A 24,589-nucleotide genomic window follows, 5' to 3' on the forward strand; every position below is an offset into this window, starting at 1 on the left:
TCGGTGTTGATTTGTTTCTTCGTGTTGAATGAACAACGGATCAATCTACAACCATTCCAAACGCCATTGCACTAGCAGATTAATTGGTCCGAATGACGTTTTTACACTAGACGTGCACGTTTTTTACTGTGAGAAACTAATATAGTGATCGGTTCCAGAATTCAGTACTGGAACGATTGTTTACCAACTTTTGTCGGTAATACCCTTAGTATACGAGGACTTTATCTGTCATATTTTCCCTGAAGCATTTTTTAATTCAATCTCTCCTTTGGTACAAACCATGCTTGGGCAGTAGCTGATATAAAAGATCCTCCGAATACTCACAGATTAATGGTAATGTTATAATTACCAATGTGGCTGCAGGAGAAACTACATTGACAATAATGCATTAAATCTTAAACTTGATGGTATCTTATAACTCACCGGTATCTTATAACCCGGATAAAAACCTTCTAAATCACCAATTATGTCCATGTTGTGCAGTATGCTTTACACTTAAATTTTTTTTTGTTAAATTATAGCTGATGCCTGTTAGACTATCGATGACTTCCACATCGAACCACACGTAGCGCTCTTCATCGTTACTTGTCGGGAATTGAACCACTGCAGTTTCGTTGAGCATTAAATGATACCGGCCAGCTTCCTTCGTTGTAGTTGGCTCGGGGTACGCATCTCCCATGTAACGCTTGGCCAAACGCAACTCCATGTTTCGCTGGTTGCAATGGAATGATTTGGGTATACTGTTAAGCTCCACCTTGAACACAGGGAGGATATATACCGCAACTCTGATGGTGTCTAGAAATGCTAGAGTGAGAGTAACGAACTATTGTTATCTCTTAACATATCAGCGCACTAATTGACCAATCTCTGATTGATGTATGTGGTGCAAGTTGGAAACTTCCTCCAAACACACCATTCTGTAGGCTCGCCTCGATACTTCTGGATGCGATAGCCCCTGGCGACGGAGATGAAGACGCTTGGGGCCACGTCTCGCTGCACCGGTCGCAAATTGGGCAAAAGAAACAGTACATGGAACTGCACCTTATCACCGGGTTTGTACTCGGGTTTGTCAGTCTGGAATAGCACCGTGTAGCTTTTACTCGACTAATCCTCCTCCTCGGACTAATTGTGTGGGCACTGGCACATCTTGGGAAGTAACTATTTCACATCGAAATTGTTGCACCTGTTCCGCCAAATTTGTCACTAACACTTTGCAGGTTAAATGGAGTCGCACCGTGTAGGGGTTATTACTATCGCATACCTAAAGATCGTTTAGGGTAGTACTGTTACAGTATTATTGCACATAACCGCGTCGCTGCGGGAATTCTGACAACAAACACACGGCCAACACCACAAGCAGCATCTTTAACGAATTAGCTAAATAGGACGAACTACCCAATTAATTATCTAATAGGAAGGTTACCAGAACGATTTTACGACAAAGATCGTCTAGCTGTGGACAATGAGGGGAGGAAACCGTTCGGAATGAACGGAAAAAATAGTTGAAAATTCAATATTCGAAACATTTCAATCGGTTTTGGAAACATTTCGCGACAAATTTTGAATGCCTAGTGGTTGTTGCATGAATTTTTTATGATTCGAATGAACCGTTGGTCCAGAAAAATTGATCCGGGAACGGATAATGGAATTGATTAATTATGGATAACATTCACCTGAAGAAATTAATTGATGTGCGTATTCATGGGAGAAAATGCTTTGCATTAACATTTCGTAAAAGGAATACCACCTCGACGGCGTGGGTTCGAATCCCAACCGAGGCCGGACCCTTCCCTGTACGAGAGGACTGACTATCAACGTACACATAGGGTAAAAAGTCTCGTAAGCCCTTAACGGGGCAGGCATGACCAACAAGGTCGTTACGCCAAGAAGAAGAAGAAGAAGAGGAAGAAGAAAAGGAATATTCTTCTGGAAATAAGTATGGCACAGCAATTATATCCAAATATCAAAAGTAATTACTGTTTACTTTGTTCTGCAAATTAGCAGGACACTACGACTAACTTGGAAATGGATGACATCATATGAATGAGTTTTATGCGCTTCAAAAAACATTCAAATATATGTATCGTGTGAGCTAAACATTCCATCACGTGTGTGCCGAAACGTGGAACAATAACAACCTGCTTGCAAATCATGTCAGATAAACTTATTTTTAAGCGGCGCCACATTACGCATCAAACACGGTAGTCTAATAAAGCAACCCGAATTTACGATATTTGAGTGAGAAGAACAATGGCCCACCTGTCTTTCACAGTTTCTATCCAAACAGTAAGATAAACGTGCTTCCTGCATGTGTACGCAGGAAACACGTTCAAGGCGTTGAACATTTGATTGCAAAGATATTATTCTCATACTTTGATGCAGGAGCGAGTCATATTTATATTTATGATCAGCAAAAACATTAAATAGTGCAGGATTTTGAATAAAAGAGAAATCGGCTTTCCACGTGGTATTTTAATCACAACAAATTGTTGCTATCCTGACCGTTGGATAAGAGTCTTGTGTGATGAGAGCATAATGTTGATATTTTTGTAAAAACTTAAAATGAGATACTGTTAAATTAAATCTAGGGGTTTTCCTAAGGCTTGAGGTTACAGTAAGAAGTTGAAATTAAAGCTTCACTTATTGGATTTGAAATTTGAACGCATGATAAATATTTTGTCTCTTTCTGTGGGATAAACAACCTAGAGGCTTTTTGTGCATTTGGAAAGGTTAAAGCTAATCAATATTCAGGGTTTCAGGGATATTTAGAAAATCTTTCATCACCCTGATAGCTATGAAAATCTGTTGACTGTGGGTGGGAGTTTCTTAAAAAAGTTCTCATGGGAATTTGTGGAATTTTCAGCCAAAAGTGTATTTTGGAATTTCAGATTGAAAATGTACTTTATGGGGAAAAATATAAATTTTTATTATTTTTTCCTTATTTGAATAAAGTTGTGTCTCTGGCTCTTTTCTTGTCTGTTTAGACCAAATGGGTATTACCAGCATAAGATTTGTGCAGCTATTAACACGTTGCGTACCAAGCGTTTTAGCACAATTTTTAGTACAATTTTTCTAATGACAATTTGTTTATAAAATTTGTTAAACCGATTGTTTTTAAAGGCCAAGCAAAAACTTAGCTTTCCAAAATATTTATATAAAATATTACAATAATTTTTATGTTGCATTTTCATTTGTTTATGGGTCAAAAACTTTTTAGAACTAGAACTGCTGTCACCCATATTTGGGTGACGCGGTACGGAACGTGTTAATAGTCAATATACTATAACGCTATTTGACTATACAACAAAGTCGGTAATATTATAATGAATAAGAAAACGAATCCCTTTATTTGTGAAATATTTTCTAAAAGCATTCGAAAATCAGGTCAAATGCCGGATCTGTCCTCTTGACTGTGTTTTTCAGCCACAATGTCTCGGTAGTATCTAACAAACACCATAAGAAGAATAAACTTCACGATCATTCCAAAGCATTGGAATGGCTATAACTCGCCTCTATAACAAATCAAACATCAAACACCAGCGTGGTACGCAAGGATTACATGATAATTTATGTCGGGAGTAGCTAGCCCTGGCAGTTGAGTCCCGAGTTATCCCGCACAGCCTGGAGCTTGCTGTCCTATTTTTCCCGTTGGGAAACACACAAACAGGCCGTGGAAGCGTTGCTAACGATCACGCCGACGACGATGACCGACCGGTCGGCGCAGAGGCGACGATAAGGTGGGCCTACGGCTGGGATGTAAATGGTGTGACGAGATGCCCGGACCGAGGCACTTACCCTCGGCCCGGGTCCTGGTCACCGGGTGAGCCACCCGCGTTTGAATCGGTGAGCGTGCGATAAGCTTGATCGGATGACAAACACTGCGCGGAAGCTTCTTACCCAAGGCAAAGCAGTTCCTTCCAGGCCGTCCGACAATGGTACACAATGGAGCACAACACAGATGCGGTTATTCTCGCGAGGGCTGCCGACATTGCTCCAGTCAGGTCGACCACAGTCACAGGGTTCGTGGTTGTCACAGCTCGGGCTTGCTGTTGGGTTCCCGTAACACAACCACAGTCAATTTCTGTGTTGTCCCGTACTGGCTTGCTAGTATATGGCCCGCCACTGATGGACTATGGTGGGGATGATTGGAAGATTACCTGGAAGATCTTTACTCGCCGCAAGTGTATAATCTCGACCGTACGGCAAGATTTTCAGTTCGTCCACGGTCGCGTTCGCGAGTAGTTCGTCCTCGGTGCTCCAGTTCTTGGGTAGGATCTAATCTAGCGGTAGGTGTTGGTGACATTAAGAGCTGAGGGAGTAGTGATCAGGTGATCAGAATTCAAAACGAGTGATTATGTGTCCAACGAGTTTTTTCCTCGATCAAGTTCGCCCAGGATGACTGGACTTCCTGAAATGTGCAGGATTGAAATAGGTGTTGGTGTTGTACTTAGTTCTAAATCTCTCGAAAAACAAGACTTTTAACACAACTTCTACTGTGGCAGTGTCATCGGATATTTGATGGAAAATTTCTTGCATCCTACAAGAGTGCGTAATACATAACGAAGATCGACCTCAACACCAGAGTTTCTCGTTGCGTCCGTCACGGCCACGGAGCAAGGCAGAAGGGAATGAGATTTGATTGAAAAATTGCTCTCGTAAGCTCTGCTGGTGGAGGTCTCGGCTGTATTAGGAAACCGTTCGTAACCAACGATGCGGTTTGGACTGGAACAAGGAATGCCACGACGAATTACAATGCCTGTTTTGTCATCATTTCCACCATTCTGGGCGACCGTAGCATGGTGTATTTGGTTAGAACACAGTGTCTGAGTACTCGTGGCTTCTGGAAAGTCGATTGGTTTTAGGAGGAAACCTTGGTCTAGTTCTAAAACTAAAGAAGGGTTGTTCTGTGGATCTTATTTACCCTTTTTTGTTGCTTCAATGTTAAGATAGGATTGACGGTTTTTAATATTAAACCAAACGAATTTTGCAACAAGCAGGATCCTATTCCCCCCGTAAGGACACCGCTAACCGTGGCCAAGGCTAATTGAATCGAGCCATTAAATTAGGGTTAATACGGCCTCCGTCCCAGCCACCGTAGCGCCACCGTTTGTTCGCTGTCGGCCCAATATTATGATGCAAATTCAAGAGCATCTAGATGCAAACGCTACACACCGCCGGTGCCGGCCTAATTATATCCGTCCTTAAGCCGTTATGCGGTCCGGGAGATGGAATCGAGCCGCTTCGTTGGGATGGGATGTTCTGCGGTTAGGCGTAAAGTGATACTAACACACTGCGCTCAATTACTGGTACGTGATGGAGTCCGGAGTCTATGGACGGCCGCGGCCGGGAGTGTCGGTGTAGGTGGAAGACGTTCGCGCGTTAAGACGTTTTGCATCATCGAACAGACGCGTCCAGTGCGGTATCCGGATCGGAAATTACAAATTAAAGTCGCTTCTCCTTCGGCGGAACGGGGACGTACCGTTCGAAACGCATTGTGGCTGCTTCGTGAAACCAAATAGACCGGAATTTGCATTGACCTTCGCTTTTTTGTTATTTTTACAGTGTGTTACAGTGGTTATCCGCGGAACTTAGGGAAGAAAGGCGTGAACTCGTTCGACGATCCGCGAGGGTAACTCCCGCGAAGTTCAGTGCTTGAGTGACGTGCGCAGGGCGTTGGTTGGCGCGAATGGCGTCCGCCGACAGTGAAAAGCCGCCAAAAATGGCAGAAGAAAATGGCACCAACCCCGTGGAGCTGCTGACTGATCCAACCCGGTGGGAGAAGTTCTGCCAGCGCCACGGTATCAACCCGAACCTGATCATGTTGAAGATAACGCTGTTTGTGATGTACGGTGGTAAGTAGTGATTTATTGTGTTTGTTGGATTAAGGAATCGTGGGATTGTGGTTTCGCTAAAATCACGAATATGAAAATGTGAGGATAATGCAACTAAACTATCAGAATTTAGTTTTGAAGAAAACGTCACGAAACGTCGCCTTCTTGCGTTTTTGTTGGGGTTCAAATGAAAAGATTTGTGATTTGATTTCATAAGAAAGAGGACTATTCGTAGAATAGTTTGAGTATAATAGACATGTATAGATAAGCTGTAAATATCAAAACATAGAGATAGTGCTTAAAACTGTATTATGTTTTCATTTTTAAGCATTTTAAGCATCAAGCATTAATAAAAAAATAAATTCCAGCTCTGAAACGAGTGAACAGCTATTTTCTTAGAGTAAAAGAATTATTAACTGGTTAATCTTTTTTGTTAAAAGGGATATCATGGATTCTCTTCGATAATTGTTGTTGGTATCACATAAAATAAGCGAAATAAAAAACTATTTGTTTAAAATAACATTGAAGTAAACTGCAGATAAATAAAAAAATAAATGTTTTTTTTTAAATATTAATTGACATTTTATTTTAAAATGAAAAATATATGGTGAATATAGTGTGTGTGAGTCACTAAAACGGCTTCAAATTAAAGCTGCTTGAAGCCTTTATCCGCCTCTGCCCATGTACCCAGCGGACATTTCAAGATGCAAGTATTTTAAATTGTGGTTTATTGTACATAAAAAAGTGTTAGGTAAATAGTTAGTAAAATCATGATCATAAACAAAATACATGCGTTGTGTGAGTATATTTGGAAGCATCAAGATGAATCCAACAAAAACAAATTAAAATAGATTTACAAAAAGTTCAACAAGGCATATTGTGCTAAAAATACTTTTTAACATAAAATCATTTCAAATAATTTGTACGTAGATACCTTAAAGTGCTCATGTAATATTGTTATAGTCGAAATATTCTAAAACTGTGTGCGTATGTGTGTGTGTACTGTGTGTGTGTAATAGCTAACATCATCGCAATTGGAGAAGATCAATTACAATTACGGGCAGATTTACAATTCAATATTTTCAATATGAAATAGCTATTTCAAATAGCAATAATTGTTCGATAAGATGAGATTTACTCGAATTTACTACTTTCGAACTACTTTGTAGAATCAGTTCACGATGTTTGAACCTGCCACTGAATTTCTAAAAACTTTATGTAGCATTTCATTCTCTTCGAAGAAACTTATGCACAAATTCAAAATAGCCTATAACAGGTGAAAAACGGCAAAACACAGCAAATTTACTTTTACATTTCCTTGTACCCCCAATCAAATTACCTTTTCCTCTAAAACTTAGTTGCCTTTAAGCGTAATGTAAAAATAGCAGTGAGGTCTACCCGTGTAAGGTAAACAAAGATTGCCTTCTATCTTATCTTCTCTGTTTGAATATCAAACCTCATAACATTTTACCAGTGCCTATTCTACAGAATATGACTGCTGTAGCTTTTATTGTACATTGTATCTTCATAACATTGTAGCTTGGAGCGGATCTGGTGTGAAATGTATTTGGTTGGTTGGTTTGATTATGCAAACAGTAGTTTTATGATTGACGGTTTGCAGAATAGGCCTCTTTTGCTTGTGGAGTTACAAAACCGAAACCCCTTCTCCCAATTTGTCGCTATATTATTCCGTAAAAAGGTACGCTATTTGTAAAGCGCAACAAATTTTCCCGACGAGACATGTAACCATAGCAGCGTTCAATAAGGATTCAGATTTGACGCTCGAGTTTCACTGGACATGCACAATAATCAACAAGGCAGCCTACCGAACTGCAATTGCATATTGGCTATTTGCCCCAATGTATCGGAGCCATGTAGTGCTTCGGGTGTCTTTACCGGAAAGTTCTTTTCGATTACCTCCACACGCTTATTCAAACCCCTCCCCCCTCTCCCGTCCCCCTGTTTCCATCGTCGAGAGTGGACAGTCGAATTTATCAACTTGTTCCGTATTCCGTATCGTCCGTAAGCCATGTTTCGGGCCGGACTTCTTTGCCGGGCACCAGTCAACCGGCCACTCCAGCTCCAGCAGGAACAGCATTCCGCTCCGATGGTTGTGATCCGGTGGTGAAAAATGGATCACGGACGAAACGAACGAGTGCCAGTTCGGTTTGCGAAAAACGGGCGGACGGATTGGGTTCCCGGACCGTGCGGATACGGTCCCGGAGTGTCGGGTCAAAAGTCATCGAATTTACATGATACTCATGCTCCGGCAAATTCGTCTCGCGTCCCTCCCTTTGGCTCGGCATGGCTCCCCTGGTCGAAGGTATAAATACAAAATGATGTTTCAAAAACCTATTTCTATTCATAACGTTTTCGTTTCAATTTCATGCAACACGACCGAAGGAAGGGGTGTGAGTGTGGGCATGGCAATGTCACTGTTAAAATGCATCTGCTATTCCTAATGCTGAACCCTGGCATGCGCTCGGACGATGACGAATGGGCGCTCGGTGCACCGCAGAACTCCAGACACTCCCCGGAGTGCCATTGAGGCCGGTATGCCGGTGATGTCGGGCTCGAGAGGTTTCCGTTCTCGGGTTCCAAAGTCGTTCGGTCGTACGTAGGAGCCGGGCCGTTTTGGAGCGCTTGGACAACTCTCCTTGAAGCTGTCGATTGCGGCGGAACAGGAAACCGAAGGGCTCGAGACGTGGCCTGCATCCTTTGAAACTGTAGCATACTTTACGTAGCGGGCAAGGGTGGAGTATTGCGGAGTGGGAGGGGCTGGAACGAGTCCCAGTGCGAAATTGAATTATGAACTTTCCTGTTTCGCAGTGTGTCGCTACATATGTTCTATTGAGCCGGCGCCTGTCCCCGGTGAGCTTCATGGCCGGAGAGCTGGGTCGACGTGGAATGCAGAAACTGGAGCTACAACGGATTGGGGCACGGAAGCGGATAGATCACCTCGAACTTGCCCACCGGTTCGGCACGGGACCGGGAGCGACTCTTCAAGCAAATGACACACCGCTTGCGGCACATAAAAACGTTTACGACAGTCGGCGAGTGTCGTAAATTAATTTGCCTGACTCGAGCTTAACGGCGACTTCGCCGGTTTGAACGGCGCTTTTCGCCCTCGTGGAGGCAAATCTGACCGATAGGAGCATTTTGATTGGGCTCATCAAAACAGTTCCGTCGTGAAAGTGCTTCCTGGAATAGGGTTTGCCTGCTGGGGCTACTCTCTGCCCCGCTGGGGGTTGATTTGATTTCACTGCAGTTAAAATAACGTTCTCCGATTGTAATTAAAGCTTTGGGATGTTCAAAGTTGGAAACATGTCAGTGTGTTTTAAGTGTGATTCAACAATTTGTCCTAGCCAGAGGGAGCTACAAATTTCAACGACAGGGAGAGAAATAAATAAACAAATCAAATCAAATGACAGTACTACTCTTGCTTCGGTTATTTGGTGGATAGATAAAATGATTCTTTTCACGAAGAATCCAGATAAAAAATGCCTTTGGCTGTCCTTGAGATTTGAAATTCGGCGAAACTACGTCATTGTGCACTTATCCACAACAAATGGATGTTGGAAAACTTGCCAACTTTGTAAGATGTCGAAAAACTTGACCAAAATATAAATAAAAAGAAATAAAACCATAACTTAAAACCAAAGACGACGGTGGAAAGAATAAAAATGAAAGAGATGCTGAATGTCCTTTGTTCGACAGATCGGTAAAGAAGTATCTTCTTCTTCTTCTTCTTGGCGTAACGACCTCTTGGTCATGGCTGCCCGTTAAGGGCTTACGAGACTTGTTTCCCTGTTGTACGTGGATAGTCAGTCCTCTCGTACAGGGGAGGGTCCGGTCTCGGTTGGGATTCGAACCCACGCCGTCGAGGTGGTGAGCCCCGGCGCTCATGGGCCGATGTTCTAACCGGCGCTACCGCTCGGCTGTCGCGGACCCCCGGAAAGAAGTATAATAAGGCCATAAAATGATGTGTATAAAACAAAATACTGAAAAGAGCCTCGCGATTCGATTTTTTAAACAGTATTGTAATAATTCGTCACTCTCGTCCTTCTTCTCAGCCATCGCGTTGAAGCAAATGGGTGTATATCAGTGTCATGGAATCTTATTGATCTTCAACAGCTTAAGTTGGAAGCAGAAGCTACAAAAAGAAAATTAAAACATACTAAACTGAAACATACTGCTTGCAAGCTAGGATAAAGAAGCAGTTTGCTTCAGTTATCATCCTATCTATTCTTTTTAAGAACATGTTGTTGCTCAATTAGTACGGGGATAAAACTGAGAAAAACAGTTTTGATTGATAACACTGAGAACAATTGATTGAAGCGCTACTGTTTGTAACGTCTTTACCGTTGTTTTTAAATTGTTTAGATCCTTTTTCATTTTTCATAAGTTGCATGTCTTTCATAAATATTTGTCTATTCCTATTACAAAATCAACAAATTAAGATTCTTGCGTTTTAATCTCTTTTGTAAAACAGTGTATGTTTTACGCCAACTACTAACAAAATTAGGCGAAAAGCTTGCTGCTTGATTTACATACGCAGTGAATTTAATATTTATTAATTTAAAATTTATACCATGATCCATGAGGATCCATTGTGTATTGATAGCAGTCAATAAATATCAATGTCATTAAACACATTTCTCACCTTGTATTGTCTCATAAGGGTACATCGTGTTCTTGAACAATATGCTTATGTATGCTTTGTAACTTCATTCAAAATGAGAAAGAATGTAAAAAAAAGTATCCTGTGAAAGAAAACAGGTTTTACTCTGTCACATGTTTTACGCTACCCTGTCTCGTGGAGGTCATAGGTCAAACATATAATTTGCAGAATATTTTCCACCCAGCCGTCAATGCGTGTTGCGTGTAGCTAGAATGGAAGAAAAATGTATGGAAATTACCGGCGGGATTTTCTGTGGCGAATTTTTCAAACAATAACATCCAATAACTTTGCTCACCATGTTTTTCTCCCACTTCGTCCGCAGCTACCTCGTCCCTGCTGCCGTACCTGACGATCCACATGCAGAGCACCGGGCTGACGGTGGAGGAAATTGCAATCATCTACTTGGCACTCCCGTTCACGACCTTCCTGAGTCCACCGATCACCGGTAAGCGTTTGCCACGAGGGGTTTGGGACGACACCTCCATATCCGACGACGTCATCGAACCTCCCACCCCAGCATCTTATCGTCCAACGCACGGTCGAAATCGAGATAAGAAAACACTCTCGCACTCCAATCCTTGGCGCGTCTCGCTCCGGGCCGCGATTTGGCGAACTTGGCGCTTGGAATAAATTTATATTTTACCGATAACAGCTCGGCCCGACGGGCTGGCTGTGCGGCGTTTTGTTTCGGTTTCGGTTCTGTGGGCTGATTTGTCCGCCACGGTTCGCCGGGCGAAATGGAAAAGTTTTCCGCTTTTTTCTTTCATTAAACTCGAAAATTGGAAAACAATTTATTCGGCAGGCGGGAGGAAAAGCCCGGTCCAAACCCCCACCCAGGCAGGCCGAAACAAACGAAACAAAATGGAACGCAAAGTTTTGCCCGACCAGGAGTAGAATGGAAAAGTACAGCGCATTAAGGTAGGCCCCCCTTTTTCCCGCCCAGAAGATGGGGCGAGAAGATCGATAAAAGAAATTAAAAGAAAGGGATGGTCCACTACTTCGCGAATGTGGGATGAGATGAGAGAGAGAGAGTGAGATACAACAGCAAGAAGAAATTCTGAACATCCGCGGACAGGAACTTGTTTGATCTTAAAGTATCCGTGTGCCTCGATGAGTGTGCGTGTGTTTGTGCATGTGCGTGTATAATATTGACACGGTGGTATGGGCGGGCGAGATTTTCATCGACGTCCTTGCTTAAGTGCGTGAAATCAGCCAGAAAGCTTTACAAATTGAAAGCTACCATCATTAGCCGCACGTCGACGTTGGGATTGGGCGTGTGAACATGGTGGGGAATGCGCCATTTTCCACCTACCAGCGTGGCCTGCGGGCCAACGACGCAACGGCACCCGTCCGCGAGAGTTCGAAGCGGACTTCGGATGGCGGATTTGTGACGTTGTTCCGCAGCTTCATCCCTAGGAAGAGTGGGGGGAAACCAGGGAAATGGGTTTTCCCCGCTACCTGGTTGGTGTTTCCGCAATTGATGGAAGTGAAAAGGCCAAAATGGTGGCTCGGAGGGGACGCGCTGGAAGTAAAATTAATTATGTTTTTGTATAACATAAATTAATCAATCTCACTAGCAGCATGATAATTTAAGCGAATACTAATAAGGGGGAAAATGGTGCACATGTTGTTAATTGAAACGTAAGCAGCTGCCAACGCTTCGCCAAGCTACAGGACGAGGGTGGTTGTTTAGTTGTAAAGGCAGTCCGGTACCGGGGATTTATTTAGTCGATTATTGCAGCAACAGCAGCGGTAGTGGCAGCTTCGCTACCCACCGGGCGTTGAACAATGCTTTTATGTAGTGTTTCCGGTAGTTAATCATACGACATGTTTCATAATTATCTACAGCTATGCTTGTATGAGCTTCCCGTGAAGTTATAGTTTCATAAATCTCTACAAGTGTAGGTTTAAAGGTTCGGTTATTGTAATAACATATTTGTTGCCGATGGTAGCTCTACGTATTAATGTTTTCCGGCAATGGTAGAAGAAATAAAAATGAATTTCGCTTCATGCCTACAACCAGCGGCGGATTTAACGGTGCGCGGACTAAGGGGCGGCGGGGGGCTCCGAGCTCGCAAGGGGCCCCGGATCTTCAAGGGCCAAGTTCGTTGGATAATTAAACAAATATTCTATTGAGCTCATCAATCTTCTATGATGGTCGATAGGTAATAAACTGGAACCGGGCCATTCTTACAATAATGGGTAATTTTACTGTATCCTATAAAAATTAATGCTAAGAACTATAACGAAATAATGAAAAGATGGTCCGGTATATAATCCGAGTTGAATAATAACAGAAAAAAACTAAATTGATAAAATCAAACTTCGACGAGTTCACCACAAAACATTTTGATTGTCGGATAAAAATAATACCTAATATTGATTTGGTTGAACAACATAACAATAATTCGAAAATTTATATTTTTTACAGTATTGCTTAGGGGCTCCGTTCATTTACACGCTTAGGGTTCCCATGGGTGTAAATCCACCAATGAGTACAAGTTATTTTACCACCTGAAAACGATTTGAAATAACAGAAGTTTAGTTTTCTGGCTCCTCCATTTGTATAATACGACTATAAGTTGATTATTGTTAGTCTTTGATTCAATGCAAACAAAATTTTTTATACTTTCCCAAAACAATATCTTTGATGCATCGATTTTTTTTTTCAAACACGTCGTCAAGCTTAAATAAAAAATATCATTCTGAAAATATTGAAATGTTTACAGCAAGATAGTGGTATAACTTTTAACAATTCATTTGATGCCACAAATTGAGACGTATTTGAGAGAATAGCAAGAAGCAGAATAACATAAACATTGGCCGTAAAAAGCTGCTTGTATTCTTCAACACAACAATAATTAAACTAAGCGCTCGTACTTGGTTATTATCATTTTAGACATTTTATTTGTATAAGCAAAAGTAATACGGTTTCTATAATGTTTATAAATGTTAGACCATAATTTTTCTTTGAACAAGGTATCGTCTCGCCTAGCGTTAAAAATGAACTAACTAATTGTTCGGTTTGCAAACTTGAGCAGAACAGATTTGTCACCATGGGCAGATTGTGAAACATGTTAATCGCATAGAAGTTTACAGAAGTTCTGAGAAAATCTTTAAAATTCACCATGCAACAAAACTGCACACAAAAATCAAAGCTATGTTCTTCTACATCTGTTTGTCATTTTTCCATAAGCACAACACAACAAATTTATAAATATTGCAATGAAACAACCCTCCATCGTATACCCCATACGAACCCAAAAAATTGGATAAGACTTAATCGAATCGTTTGAACCTGAGTTGCCATTTCCTTGCTGCCAACTGGCCGTGGGCAATCACACCGGCTCACTGATTGCCCCCCAAAAAGCATCTAACATTGGTGTTTTGCTTGTACATCCCCTTCCCGGCAGGGTTCCTGGTCGACAAGTTCGGACGCTACAAACCGGTCGTCATCATGAGTTTGCTTTTAAATGCATTATTCCACCATTCGCTGATGCTCATCCCGCAGCAGGAAATACCTGGCAAGGTACCGGATGCGTACGTAATGAGACATCCCGGCACGGGAAATGTAGAGGTGAGTGTTACAACACATTCATAATTCAATCACCATGCATGGTGGGGTGTTGATTTCGTCAAGCTGTCAGGCGTTCGTCAGCCAGCGGTCGGTCACGGCGGGATGGCGCACGGCGGGTTTGTTGCTTGATGCGCGTTCGACAGTTGGGAAAGTGAAAAGTCAACTTTTCCGGCGCACTGGGGGGCGAAGGATTTGGTCGAAAGCACCGGTGGGTTAGAACCGGGGGATGTGCGCTCATCGCTGATGAAATTAGTTTACCCTCCACCTACCGTGCGGAGCTCGAACAGCGTTCATAGTGGTTCCAACAACATTGGACCCATGACCGTGTGCCATAAAAATGGAGCAATAAAAGTACAGTTTTATCCGGAACAAGATGAGTTGAACTGACAGATGTCAGTAATTCAATTAAAACTATTCGCCAGTTATTTTCTAAAATACTGAAAACTCACAGCAGTCTAAACTATGTAAATATTTGGTTGGCTAGAATTGTATTTACACTAATTTTAGAGACAGCTTGTTTCCGATAATTTGTGATAATTTTTTTCTCTTTTCTACTTCTAAGATTTTTTTTTATTTGCATGTTTTTGCTAAATGTAGAAAATAATGAGCGATAAAATTGTGGAAGAATTTAAAATATTTGTTTTTAGTTTATTATATCTTCTTTATGTGTGGTGTGGAGTAATAAACTTTCGTTTTTGCATATTAAGACATCATATTATCCTGGATAAACAAACAAATTAAAAAGAGAATTATAAGAAATAATAATAAACAGATAGTATAATTTTTCAAATTTTATCGAATCTCAATAACTATAAAACGTATGACTTGCAACACAAAAGTCGTAACATTTTATGCTAGATTTAAATGTACAACACCAATTGGTCACAAATATTGTTTTGCATGTTTTTCGCCGGATAAATACAGTTGGTCCCAAAAGAGTAGGTACAGTGTCGATTTGGTCGTTTAACCCCAATTATCTTGATAAACTCTCACCGTAGCCTTAAGATTATACAAACATATAATAGAGGAACTAGTGATGCTCCAAATATGCCTCAAAGGAGGTTTTTATAGCCAAATTACTACAGTTTTAAGTCATTACCTGATAAAACACGATAATGAAACCTCACTAAAGTCATATTACACCGTTAACGTCCAGAAACGGCTCAAGTAGGCTTAGGTAATTATGACATAAAGGGTTCATAATTATATAATGTTTCACCCATTGCCACAACTGGTGTGGAGAATAAAAAATACGGAGCTAGAAGTGATGGTGATGCTTTTAAACATGTTTTAATCGTCAAAGAAAGTGCAGCAAAACGGCTACTTCCACCAATTCATTTTTACCAGTAGGATAACGATACTAAGCATACTGCACGTTTGGTGTAGGAATGGCTGCTACGTAATGTCTCCAAACAGTTGAAAACGTCACCACAGTCGTCGAATTTAAACCCTATAGAACATTTATGGCGTGAATAGTTTGGTTCGTTCCTCTAGTATATGCTTTCAGAATTTTACGGCTACGATGACAATAGACCAAAATTATTGGAGCTAAACGAGCCAATTGACACGTTACTTTCACTTTTGGGAGCAACTGTACGTACTTTTATATCGTTTTGAACAACTGTTGTACTTTATATTTATAGTTTTTGTTAGAAATTGAAACAAGGTTTGCTTAAAAAAACCCTTTGAGTTGAAGGAACATGCTGGTTGATATTTATCATCATGTACGCGCAGGTATGGTGGTCCCCCTGTCCTAGCCGCGAATGTCCGGAAGAGGAAGAGATGGACATCATCGTCGACCAATGCATGGACCACTGTCTGCTGCTGGAGCAGAATCCGCTGATTGAGCAGGCACCGCTACCGACGGACATACCGCTGGTCGTGACTCCAAACGGGGACGCCGTCAACGATCCGAAGGACGATCTGGACCTGTTCGTGCAGAATAAGAATAAGAACAAACACACCCCGGGTGACGTACTTAGCAGCAGTACCAGTACCAGTAGTGCCATCCCCAGCACTACCGAGCCGTACAGGGACAGTAAGTGGAACCTCCTGTGAGGCGAAGGGATCGTCATAAACGGTTTCCGATATCAACCTTTTTCTATTGTCTTCTGTAGAGCCGATACTTAAGGAGGAGCCGGAAGACGAGTCGGAGGAAAGTGAAGAAGGCTGGGTGGTAGCTGGCAGTGGTGACTCGGCGTTTATCGTGCTCGATATGCACCCAGATCTGGGCGAACCGATCGAACAGCTCGGCATGGAGGTGGATCACGACGACAACGCAACAGTGACGGACTTCAAGACGCGCTTTGGCGTAGCATTGCTTTGGAAGCAAGGTGTCAATGTGACAGCATTGGAGGAGGAGGACCTTCGCTGCGGGGGTCTTGTGCAGGCATCAAACATGTCGCTCAACAGCAACCTCAAACTGTCCGAGTGGGCCGCCGACTGTATGGTGCAGCGATGCCGGTTCCGCCGGAACGGACCCGACATCTGTCCGCCGGACTATAAGGAAAGCGATGACAAGATCTTCTGGATCTATTTCGCACTGCGGTTCCTCGCGACGACGATGCTGTCGGCGGGCGTCACCATCATGGACCCAATCGCGCTCACCATGATCGAGAAGTACGGCGGCGACTTTGGACGCGAACGGTTGTTCTCGAGCATCGGTATGGCGATCTTTTCGCCCATCACCGGCATCCTGATCGATCTGTTCTCGAAGGACCTCGGCTACACGGACTATTCGGCCGCGTTCTACACGTACGACATTCTGCTGATTATCTCGTCCGTCACCGTGTTCCTGATGCCGCTCGGCGAGAAGCTGCCGGCCGACAACGTGTTCAAGGACTTGCTGAACCTGCTCAAGCTGAAGCACGTGATCATCTTCATCTGGTTCCTGTTCCTGCTCGGCAACTTCTGGGGCTTCATCGAGAGCTTCCTCTTCCTCTACCTCAAGGAGCTCGGTGCTCCCAACTATCTTCTTGGTGAGTATGACACGGAATATCTGTAGGGATATACAATTTTACTGTCATGGATATAACGATTCTTTTTACGCTATAGGATAGGGAACTACTAAATTAAGTAAATTCCAACATGAAACATTTCATTGCTGATGATATTGTTTTTATGTTTGAAAGGCCTAACAATGTTTGATTGTCTAAATTGATTTCTCAAAATTTGTTTTTCAAAAAGATACAATATGTTCTCCAATATCTCGTCGTCGAATCAACAATAAATAATTTATTTACTTTCAATTTTATTATAACAATTACAATTGATTGCACGTAAGGTAATGCAAGATAAGATACAACCTATAGGCGAAGAACATCGTGGCCCAGTCAAAAAAAAAAGTACTCCTAATATCAGCTGACCGATTTTCTAATATCGGTTTTTTTCTAACTAAAAAAATGACATGTATTTTCTCAAATTGTTACAAAAATTAAGATTATAGGATAATTTGTTAGCAAAAATGGATTACAAATTAGAGCAGAGTCATGATCGTCTTCGATCATGCCTAACCTTAATGCCCCTGCGCTCATGGATTGTTTTTCTAACCGGCATAATCGCTCGGCAGTCATATACCCTAATACTTCTATTTCTATACAATTGGTTACATGTGCTTCCAACTGAACATGTTTTTAATTCTTGCAAAGACTATTTCTAGATAAAACATTGAAAATTAATCATTCGTGAGGTGCGAGTTCGTACAAAACACGGGGAACCTTGAGTTAATTTAGCTGGGACTTCAAATTAATTGGGTTGAACAGTTGGGAAAGAATGAGTGTACCCCACATTTACCGTTGCACATTGCTCCCGGATGAGACGTTATAGGTTTTATCTACATAACCAAGAATTATGAATCCAAATCTTTTCAGTATTCGTTGAGCATAATATAGAGCTACGTGATGAATGATTGTCTATTCCAATATTTCATGTTAACACTTGTAATAGTTTTAACTATGGTAAGGAAGCCTTACGTAATTTCAGGCTTAGTCTGCTTCCTGTTCTCCCTGTTTGCTCTGTTGAATCTTAATGTACAACCGTGAAATTTGCAAAGGATGTATTAGACTTGCTAACAAACATGTATTTTCAAACCTATATTTGCGCTGCATGACATGTCCTGATTTTAATTGGTAACATGTAGTTTCCTTCAACAATTCACGAATTCTTTCTAGGGTTTCGTTAACTAAACGTCTGAGACGAAATACTTCAGGGTGGTACTAGTTTAAAGAGTCGCTAATACATTTACATATATGTCTTGTTATTACATTTATTCAACTAGGTATCACCATAACTGTCGGCACAGTGAGCAGTATCCCGTTCCTGTATGGAGCTGGTCGCATCACGAAGGTGGTCGGACATGTAAATCTGATCGTGATCGCATTCGTCGCCCACGCCTGCCGTTTGGTTGGCTACTCCTTCATCGAGTAGGTGCACGGTTGTGCCAAACTTTACCCCCGTCTAAGCACCTCATCGGATACCCTGTATCTCTTTTTCCTCCCCCAGGAACGCCTGGTGGTGCTTTCCATTCGAGGCGATGGAAGCCCTCTCGTGCCACCTGATGTGGGTCGCGGCCGCCACCTACTGTGCCCTGCTGGCTCCGAAGAGCCTGCTCGCCACACTGATCGGCGTGCTGGGTATGGCGCACTTCAGTCTGGGTCGCGGTAGCGGTTCCTTCTTCGGTGGCTTCCTGATCGCCGAGGTGGGCACGCGCGAAGCGTTCCGGTACATGGGTCTGGTCGCGGTCGCCGGTGGCCTGGCGTACAAGTTCATCCACGCCATCTGGCTGAGGAAGTACGACAACCCGGTAAGGTCCCGCTTGTGGCGCATTGGCAATTTGGGTTGGCGAAGATATTTACTTGGCCGGATCGGTCTTTGCTTTGTCTGTCCGGTCGGGCGGGCCGGAAACAGGATGCGGACGAGGAAGCGGTCGAGAAGGGCGAGGCGGAGAAGCTGTACAACGAGGGCGACGAACCGAAGACGAAGGATCAGGGCACCTCCATGTCGCAGGAGCGGCTCTCGCTGATGATAAAGTACAATCAGATAGGCAGCCTCACGTCCCTACCGCGTGGCTCGAGGGTAAGTCCTCTAGTTGTGACGTCACCAGTACGTGCCGAGTGGTAAAGTTATCGCCGTGTTATGCAACAGTTTTTTTTTCCGATGGGGCAAAACGTTTGCCTAACGCGAAGCAGGTCGACTCCATTAGCCGAACAGGCTGAACGGAACTTCGTTAAATGTTTTAACCAACAACAATCCACCGAATCTAAGCTCGAGAGGATTGACTGTGGGTGCGACAACTTGATTAAAAAAGGTTATGTGTATTCCTTCCTCTTACCGGGCGTTCTGCCCATCGTCTACGTTTGCTGTCACATTTCGTTCCAAGTCGATTTCCGCCTCAAACTGGATACGGGCAGCGATTTGCGCGGAGTAGAACTCTTTGCGAAGTTATTTTTATCTAAAACACCCCTTATCGCTGTTTACCTTCAAGCCGAGCGCGACCGATCCGCGGTGTGTAACGAGTATTAATGTGTTTCTTCTCCCTGGCGTGCTGCGTCCTTTTTCTTGACTGGCCGACGTCCTTGCCCACCCTCGCCCCCGTGAAGCTTCCGGAGCGACCCGTGTCATCCGTGGCGAGCTTTTCCTGGGGCCGGATGTGCGGAAAAATAAAAGAGAAAACTCACACACAGTGCGGAAAATCATGCTGAGCCGTGAACTGATAAACTTGTTCCTTTTAGGCGGGCCGATAGAAGTTGGGTTGGGTGTCGTACCGTGCGGGGGGGCGCACCGTGCTCGTGAATTATTATTACTTATATTTTTGTTATGCTGTTGAAAAAGCTCGTTGGTTTTGACAGTTCGCATGTTATTACCCATGCGGTTTTGGGATTGTTTTCGTGGAAAATTTTGGTAACAAAAGCAAAGCAGAAAAATCTCCCTCTGCGAGTAAGTAAGATAACAAGGTGAATAACAACGATAACGAGGCCGGTTTTTCTGCTTTTTTCGACTCTGGCCGAGATGACGATGGTGACGTGTAGGTAATATGATGAAATCAGTTTAAAATGTTTGCTCACGTGGTTCGGCTACGTGTCGTTGCGCTATGTTTGTTGAGAATTTTGCAGAGCAGTTCTAATTACCAGTGATATGAGTTATGAGAGGTTCTTTTTGCCCTTTGAAGACTTTGGGTATTTATTTTAAATGTTACGTAAAATTTTCCATAAGCTAAATAACATTTAATTTGGCTTGCAGCCTGGAAACTTATTCAACTGTAGAAAAACAGCAAACCCGACTACTTATTGGATTTTTTTAAATCAAATCTGTCTCTCGATCTTTGTCTTTGGAAAAACTTTGACGAAGGTTCGTTAGCCTGCTAGATCTGTTTTCCTTTTATTTTGTTTTCAAGATTTTTTTCGATCGAAATCTCTTTGTAAGCGGTTTGAATTCCCTAAAACTTAGTTTGCGGGCAAACCGAAAAACAGAAAATAAGATTATCTCTTGCCGGTGTGAAGTGGTTTCGAAATTTCAAAAACCATTTTTAAATTTTCAGTAAATAGATTTTGACGTATTCGAAAATTACTAAGTGAAACAGAATTCACTTTTCGTGGAATCGCACTGACACTTTTTTAATGTATTTTCATCGTGCTTCACAAGTCATTTCTAAATTGTCATGAGAATAATTACTTAAATCACGAATGGCATGATGTGATTCATCATTATCTTTCCATATGCATTTTTTTCATATACTCCCTGAATGTGTGGCAGGGCCCTCCCCACCCCCCCTAGGGAGAGAAAAAAAGAAAAAGAAAAAGGGGGGTTGTGCACCGATAGTGGAAAAATGCAGATAGGGGCAAAATGCCCCCCTCAAGCGGATAACTTGAATCTCGCAGACCATTCTTGAAAAATATTCCGAATTTTCCTAGATCAATTTTCATAGATTCATTATAGATTTTCTACCCAAATGACCCAGATCACAAAGTAGAATATGTTGAGAAAATTACTTAAATGTACTTTCAACTTCAAGAAAATTCTGTATTGTTGCACTGAATGTTACATCATGTATTTCAATATCAAATATCTAAAACTATTAATTTGTGAGTTGCGGATGCCAAATACATTTATGAATCTAATTATGTTTAGTATTCGTTTAGTAACGTATTGAGGTACTTTATGAATGTCTCATTGGTTGCAATATTTTATTTGAACACTTGCTACAGGTTAAACTATCATATCCGATTTTCTCTGTTAACTCTTATTGTAGAGCCGTAAAATTCACATTAGACACATCAATGACCACTTTCTATTACTTTATTCAAATAACTTTATCCTCATCCTGTGTTATGGTACATTTAAATTAAAAGTTTGCAAGTAAAATTATAATGTATTTTTGTCGCTTTCATCAGTGTTATTATAAAGCCAAACCCGTTAATAGGATACATTTTGCACGATTAAACAAGATGCAACCTAAAAGTTGTAATATTTGTTTAAACATTTCTAGGAAATAATAGATGCTAAGATAATAATTCTGGAGGATGTAAAAGTGTATTTAAAAAAAAAGTTTAAATTTTTTTTTAAATATTATTGTTTAATATAATAATATTATATATTTTTCTAAATATTATTATATTAAACACATGCTTTACTGTTGCATTTTGGTTGAAAACTACTCGTCTGTTGGGAGGAACAACGTTTTTAAACCTCATTCCCTCACCCGTTCCAGGGCGACGTTAACGATGTTTTCTCGAAGCGTCGCAGCAGCTACAACATCGAGTTCGTGCGAGTACAGAAAGGCGGTGGCAGTGCGTCAAAGGTATGGTTCCGGTTTAAGCTGATACAAACATCGATTGCCTAATTGCAACCGTTCGGTTTTTCGATTCTTCGCGCAGGTCGATCTGCTGAAGTCGGCGGTGGAAATCAACCACAAGACGTCCCACCCACACCTGCGCAAGGAGGGCAAGGCTTCGGACCAGTCACTCAACTCGAAACGTGCCGACAGTGCGCCACGTCTGAACCAATCGAAGAACATTTCCCAGCCGGCGCTGAGTGCGGTGGTGGACGAGGTGAGTTGGGCTAGAAGAGGAAGGTCGGGAGGAAGGGTGGGGGGACTGGGAGCAAAATAAGAGAAATGGGATAGGTTTGTGCGAAGGACGCTCTATTGTGGACCGACCGAGGAAGAGCTGCAGGAATCATGTTCACTGTCAGCCTTTGGAGTCTGTGTTCCATAACGAGGGCTTTGAAGGGTCTAGGCGTTCAGTTTCAGTGATTCCCGCAGCGTAAAACAACGAAACACTTCGTTGGGCGATGGGATGGAGCTGGCTGGGGGAAATGGGTAGAACGTCCGCGGTCGGTGGACGGTTTGACATTCTGACGGGTATCTGATGTTGTACGAGTGTTCCGTTCGGTTTAGGATCTGCCGACGTCCGTGCTGTCGCGCCACAGGAAAAAACACCATCAGAGCGGCATCCTGGTGGTGAAGGCCTGCAGTCAGGATGGCGATCTGGATTTGCGTAATTATTTACGGGTAATGTTGCTCACACTGATGAGACGTACTTTACTCTTTTTTATTTAGTGCATAATGCATGATGGGTTTTGTGTTTGCTCGTGGAATGCTAATTTATATGCCCGACCTTCGGCTGCAATCGGTTCAATGCTCTGTGTAATTTTATCGATAATCATCCATAAAACATTGACCATTGAAATGAGCTGGTTGGGCGGCTGTTGCGTAAATTTAATTATTCGATAATTATCTGCCAGTATTAGTATGTTGTTGCTATGCCAGTTAAAAATATGACAACTATGACAAACAACTATTTGCTAGATTTTAGGCTCCCTCCACATATGGCTTGTGAATTTCAACCTTTATATGGTTGTGCGTAAAGTGATTTATATTATAATAATATTACAATATGAACGAATTGTGTAACGTTAAATGTTGAATAAGTGCTGTTGTATAAACGTATTAAGAACGTCTTTCTTTATTCATATAAGGAATTTAATTTTTATACATGTCTGATTTGAAAAATAATGATGAAATAAGTTTTATTCAATTCGATTATCGAAATCAGTTCTTGTTCAGTTTGATTGAACTTTAGTTTCCAATTTATCAAAACATTTACATTACTTTAAAGTGAAGAAATAATACCCGGGCATGTGGTTTATGAATTTGCTCGATATTATGTCCAATGCTAATCATTGAGCTGAAAATCGACCATGTGTTTAAGTTTAAAGACCTTGAACCTTTGGAAATATATTGAGAGTCAAAGATCCGTACTAGATTAGACCATGTATTAGACTTTGTAGAATTAATATGCTTTCGAATCAAACCCAGACGCGAGTCATAATCGTTTTATATGCTTTTGAAAAGAAGAATATGTCAGTTATGATAACATAACCAAATAAACCTATTCTTATTGATCTTACTTGATTAAAGAAAAAATCAATTCACACCTTTTAATTTTATAGACATTCCTACATTCATGTAGAGCATGAATCATTTATGATTTTAAACTAACATGAAAACTGCATGCTGTAAAGGTATTAGATGATCAGTTTTAGGTTATTTAGTATCAACATTTATTAAGCTATACTGGGACCTGGATCATGGATTTACAACATGTTAGATTTGCTATTAAATAGGTTTTCTTCACTAAAATTCTCATGAGTGAGGGAGGTTGATTGCATGATAAACATATAAACGAGGTTAAAAGGAAGCGGGTTATTCTGAATAGTTTGAAATTGGCATTCTTTGAAATGCTTTGCATCTAATGAAAATGAAATCTGATTCGATGAAGGAATGTGTAGTAAATTGAGAAGTAAAAACTCGAACGAGGATGCATCGTCCATGGTACACGGTTTCTACGCTCGGGCGGAACGCTCCTTCCTTTGGCCGAGTCGGAACAGTTTTAAACTATGGACAATCCTCTTACAGGAAACGGAACAACGCGATTCAATCACCGAGGGTGAGGAGGAAAACTACAAACTGGAGATGATCAAGAAGGCTTCCCGTGGTCCCGTGCTGAACGACATCCCCGAGCGCACGGTCGAAGCGTCCGATGCGAGCCCGTCAACACCGGTACCACCCACCCCGACACCGACCGAACCCGCCGAGCCGTCCCAGGCAACGGTGGTCCCCCCGGCCGATGGGCAGAGCATAGCTAATGGGCAGGCCAAAACCGACGCTACCTGACAGGCTTCCGACAAGCATTCTCGATAAATGATAAACATCATTGTTTTCCTATTTCCGTTTCGTTTAGTTTTAGTCTGTACGATTTCTTTTGTTCAATACATTTCACCTGAAGTAGCGGGCTAGTTTGATCAGCACGGTCGCGGTTGCGATCACCAGCGTACGATCTGTAGCTTCCATACCATAAGTACAAGATGTAAGGATGAACTCATAAATGCAGGTGTTTCCATTGAAAACTAAAAGTGCAGAGAACGGTATTTTTATTAAATGAAGTATTATAGGGCATGCAAAATGGTAAGTACGTAAATTGAAGTATTCAATTTCTACTGTTA

At 41.9% G+C, this 24,589-nt stretch overlaps 1 protein-coding gene across 1 annotated transcript; it reads left to right on the forward strand.

Moving 5' to 3' along the window:
* Positions 1–5,719: 5,719 nt before the first annotated feature.
* On the forward strand, positions 5,720–24,457 carry LOC131264373 (uncharacterized). The gene is made up of 12 exons (XM_058266675.1): positions 5,720–5,852; positions 10,835–10,957; positions 13,926–14,089; positions 15,824–16,127; positions 16,207–17,067; positions 18,366–18,510; positions 18,590–18,890; positions 18,995–19,162; positions 21,795–21,884; positions 21,961–22,134; positions 22,482–22,595; positions 24,003–24,457. The coding sequence occupies exons 1-12, from the start codon at positions 5,720–5,722 to the stop codon at positions 24,258–24,260; spliced, it is 2,835 nt and encodes a 944-aa protein (XP_058122658.1). The 3' UTR covers positions 24,261–24,457.
* The last annotated feature ends 132 nt before the right edge of the window (positions 24,458–24,589 follow it).

Source organism: Anopheles coustani, chromosome 2, assembly GCF_943734705.1.
Source record: "Anopheles coustani chromosome 2, idAnoCousDA_361_x.2, whole genome shotgun sequence".
Lineage (NCBI taxonomy): Eukaryota > Metazoa > Arthropoda > Insecta > Diptera > Culicidae > Anopheles > Anopheles coustani.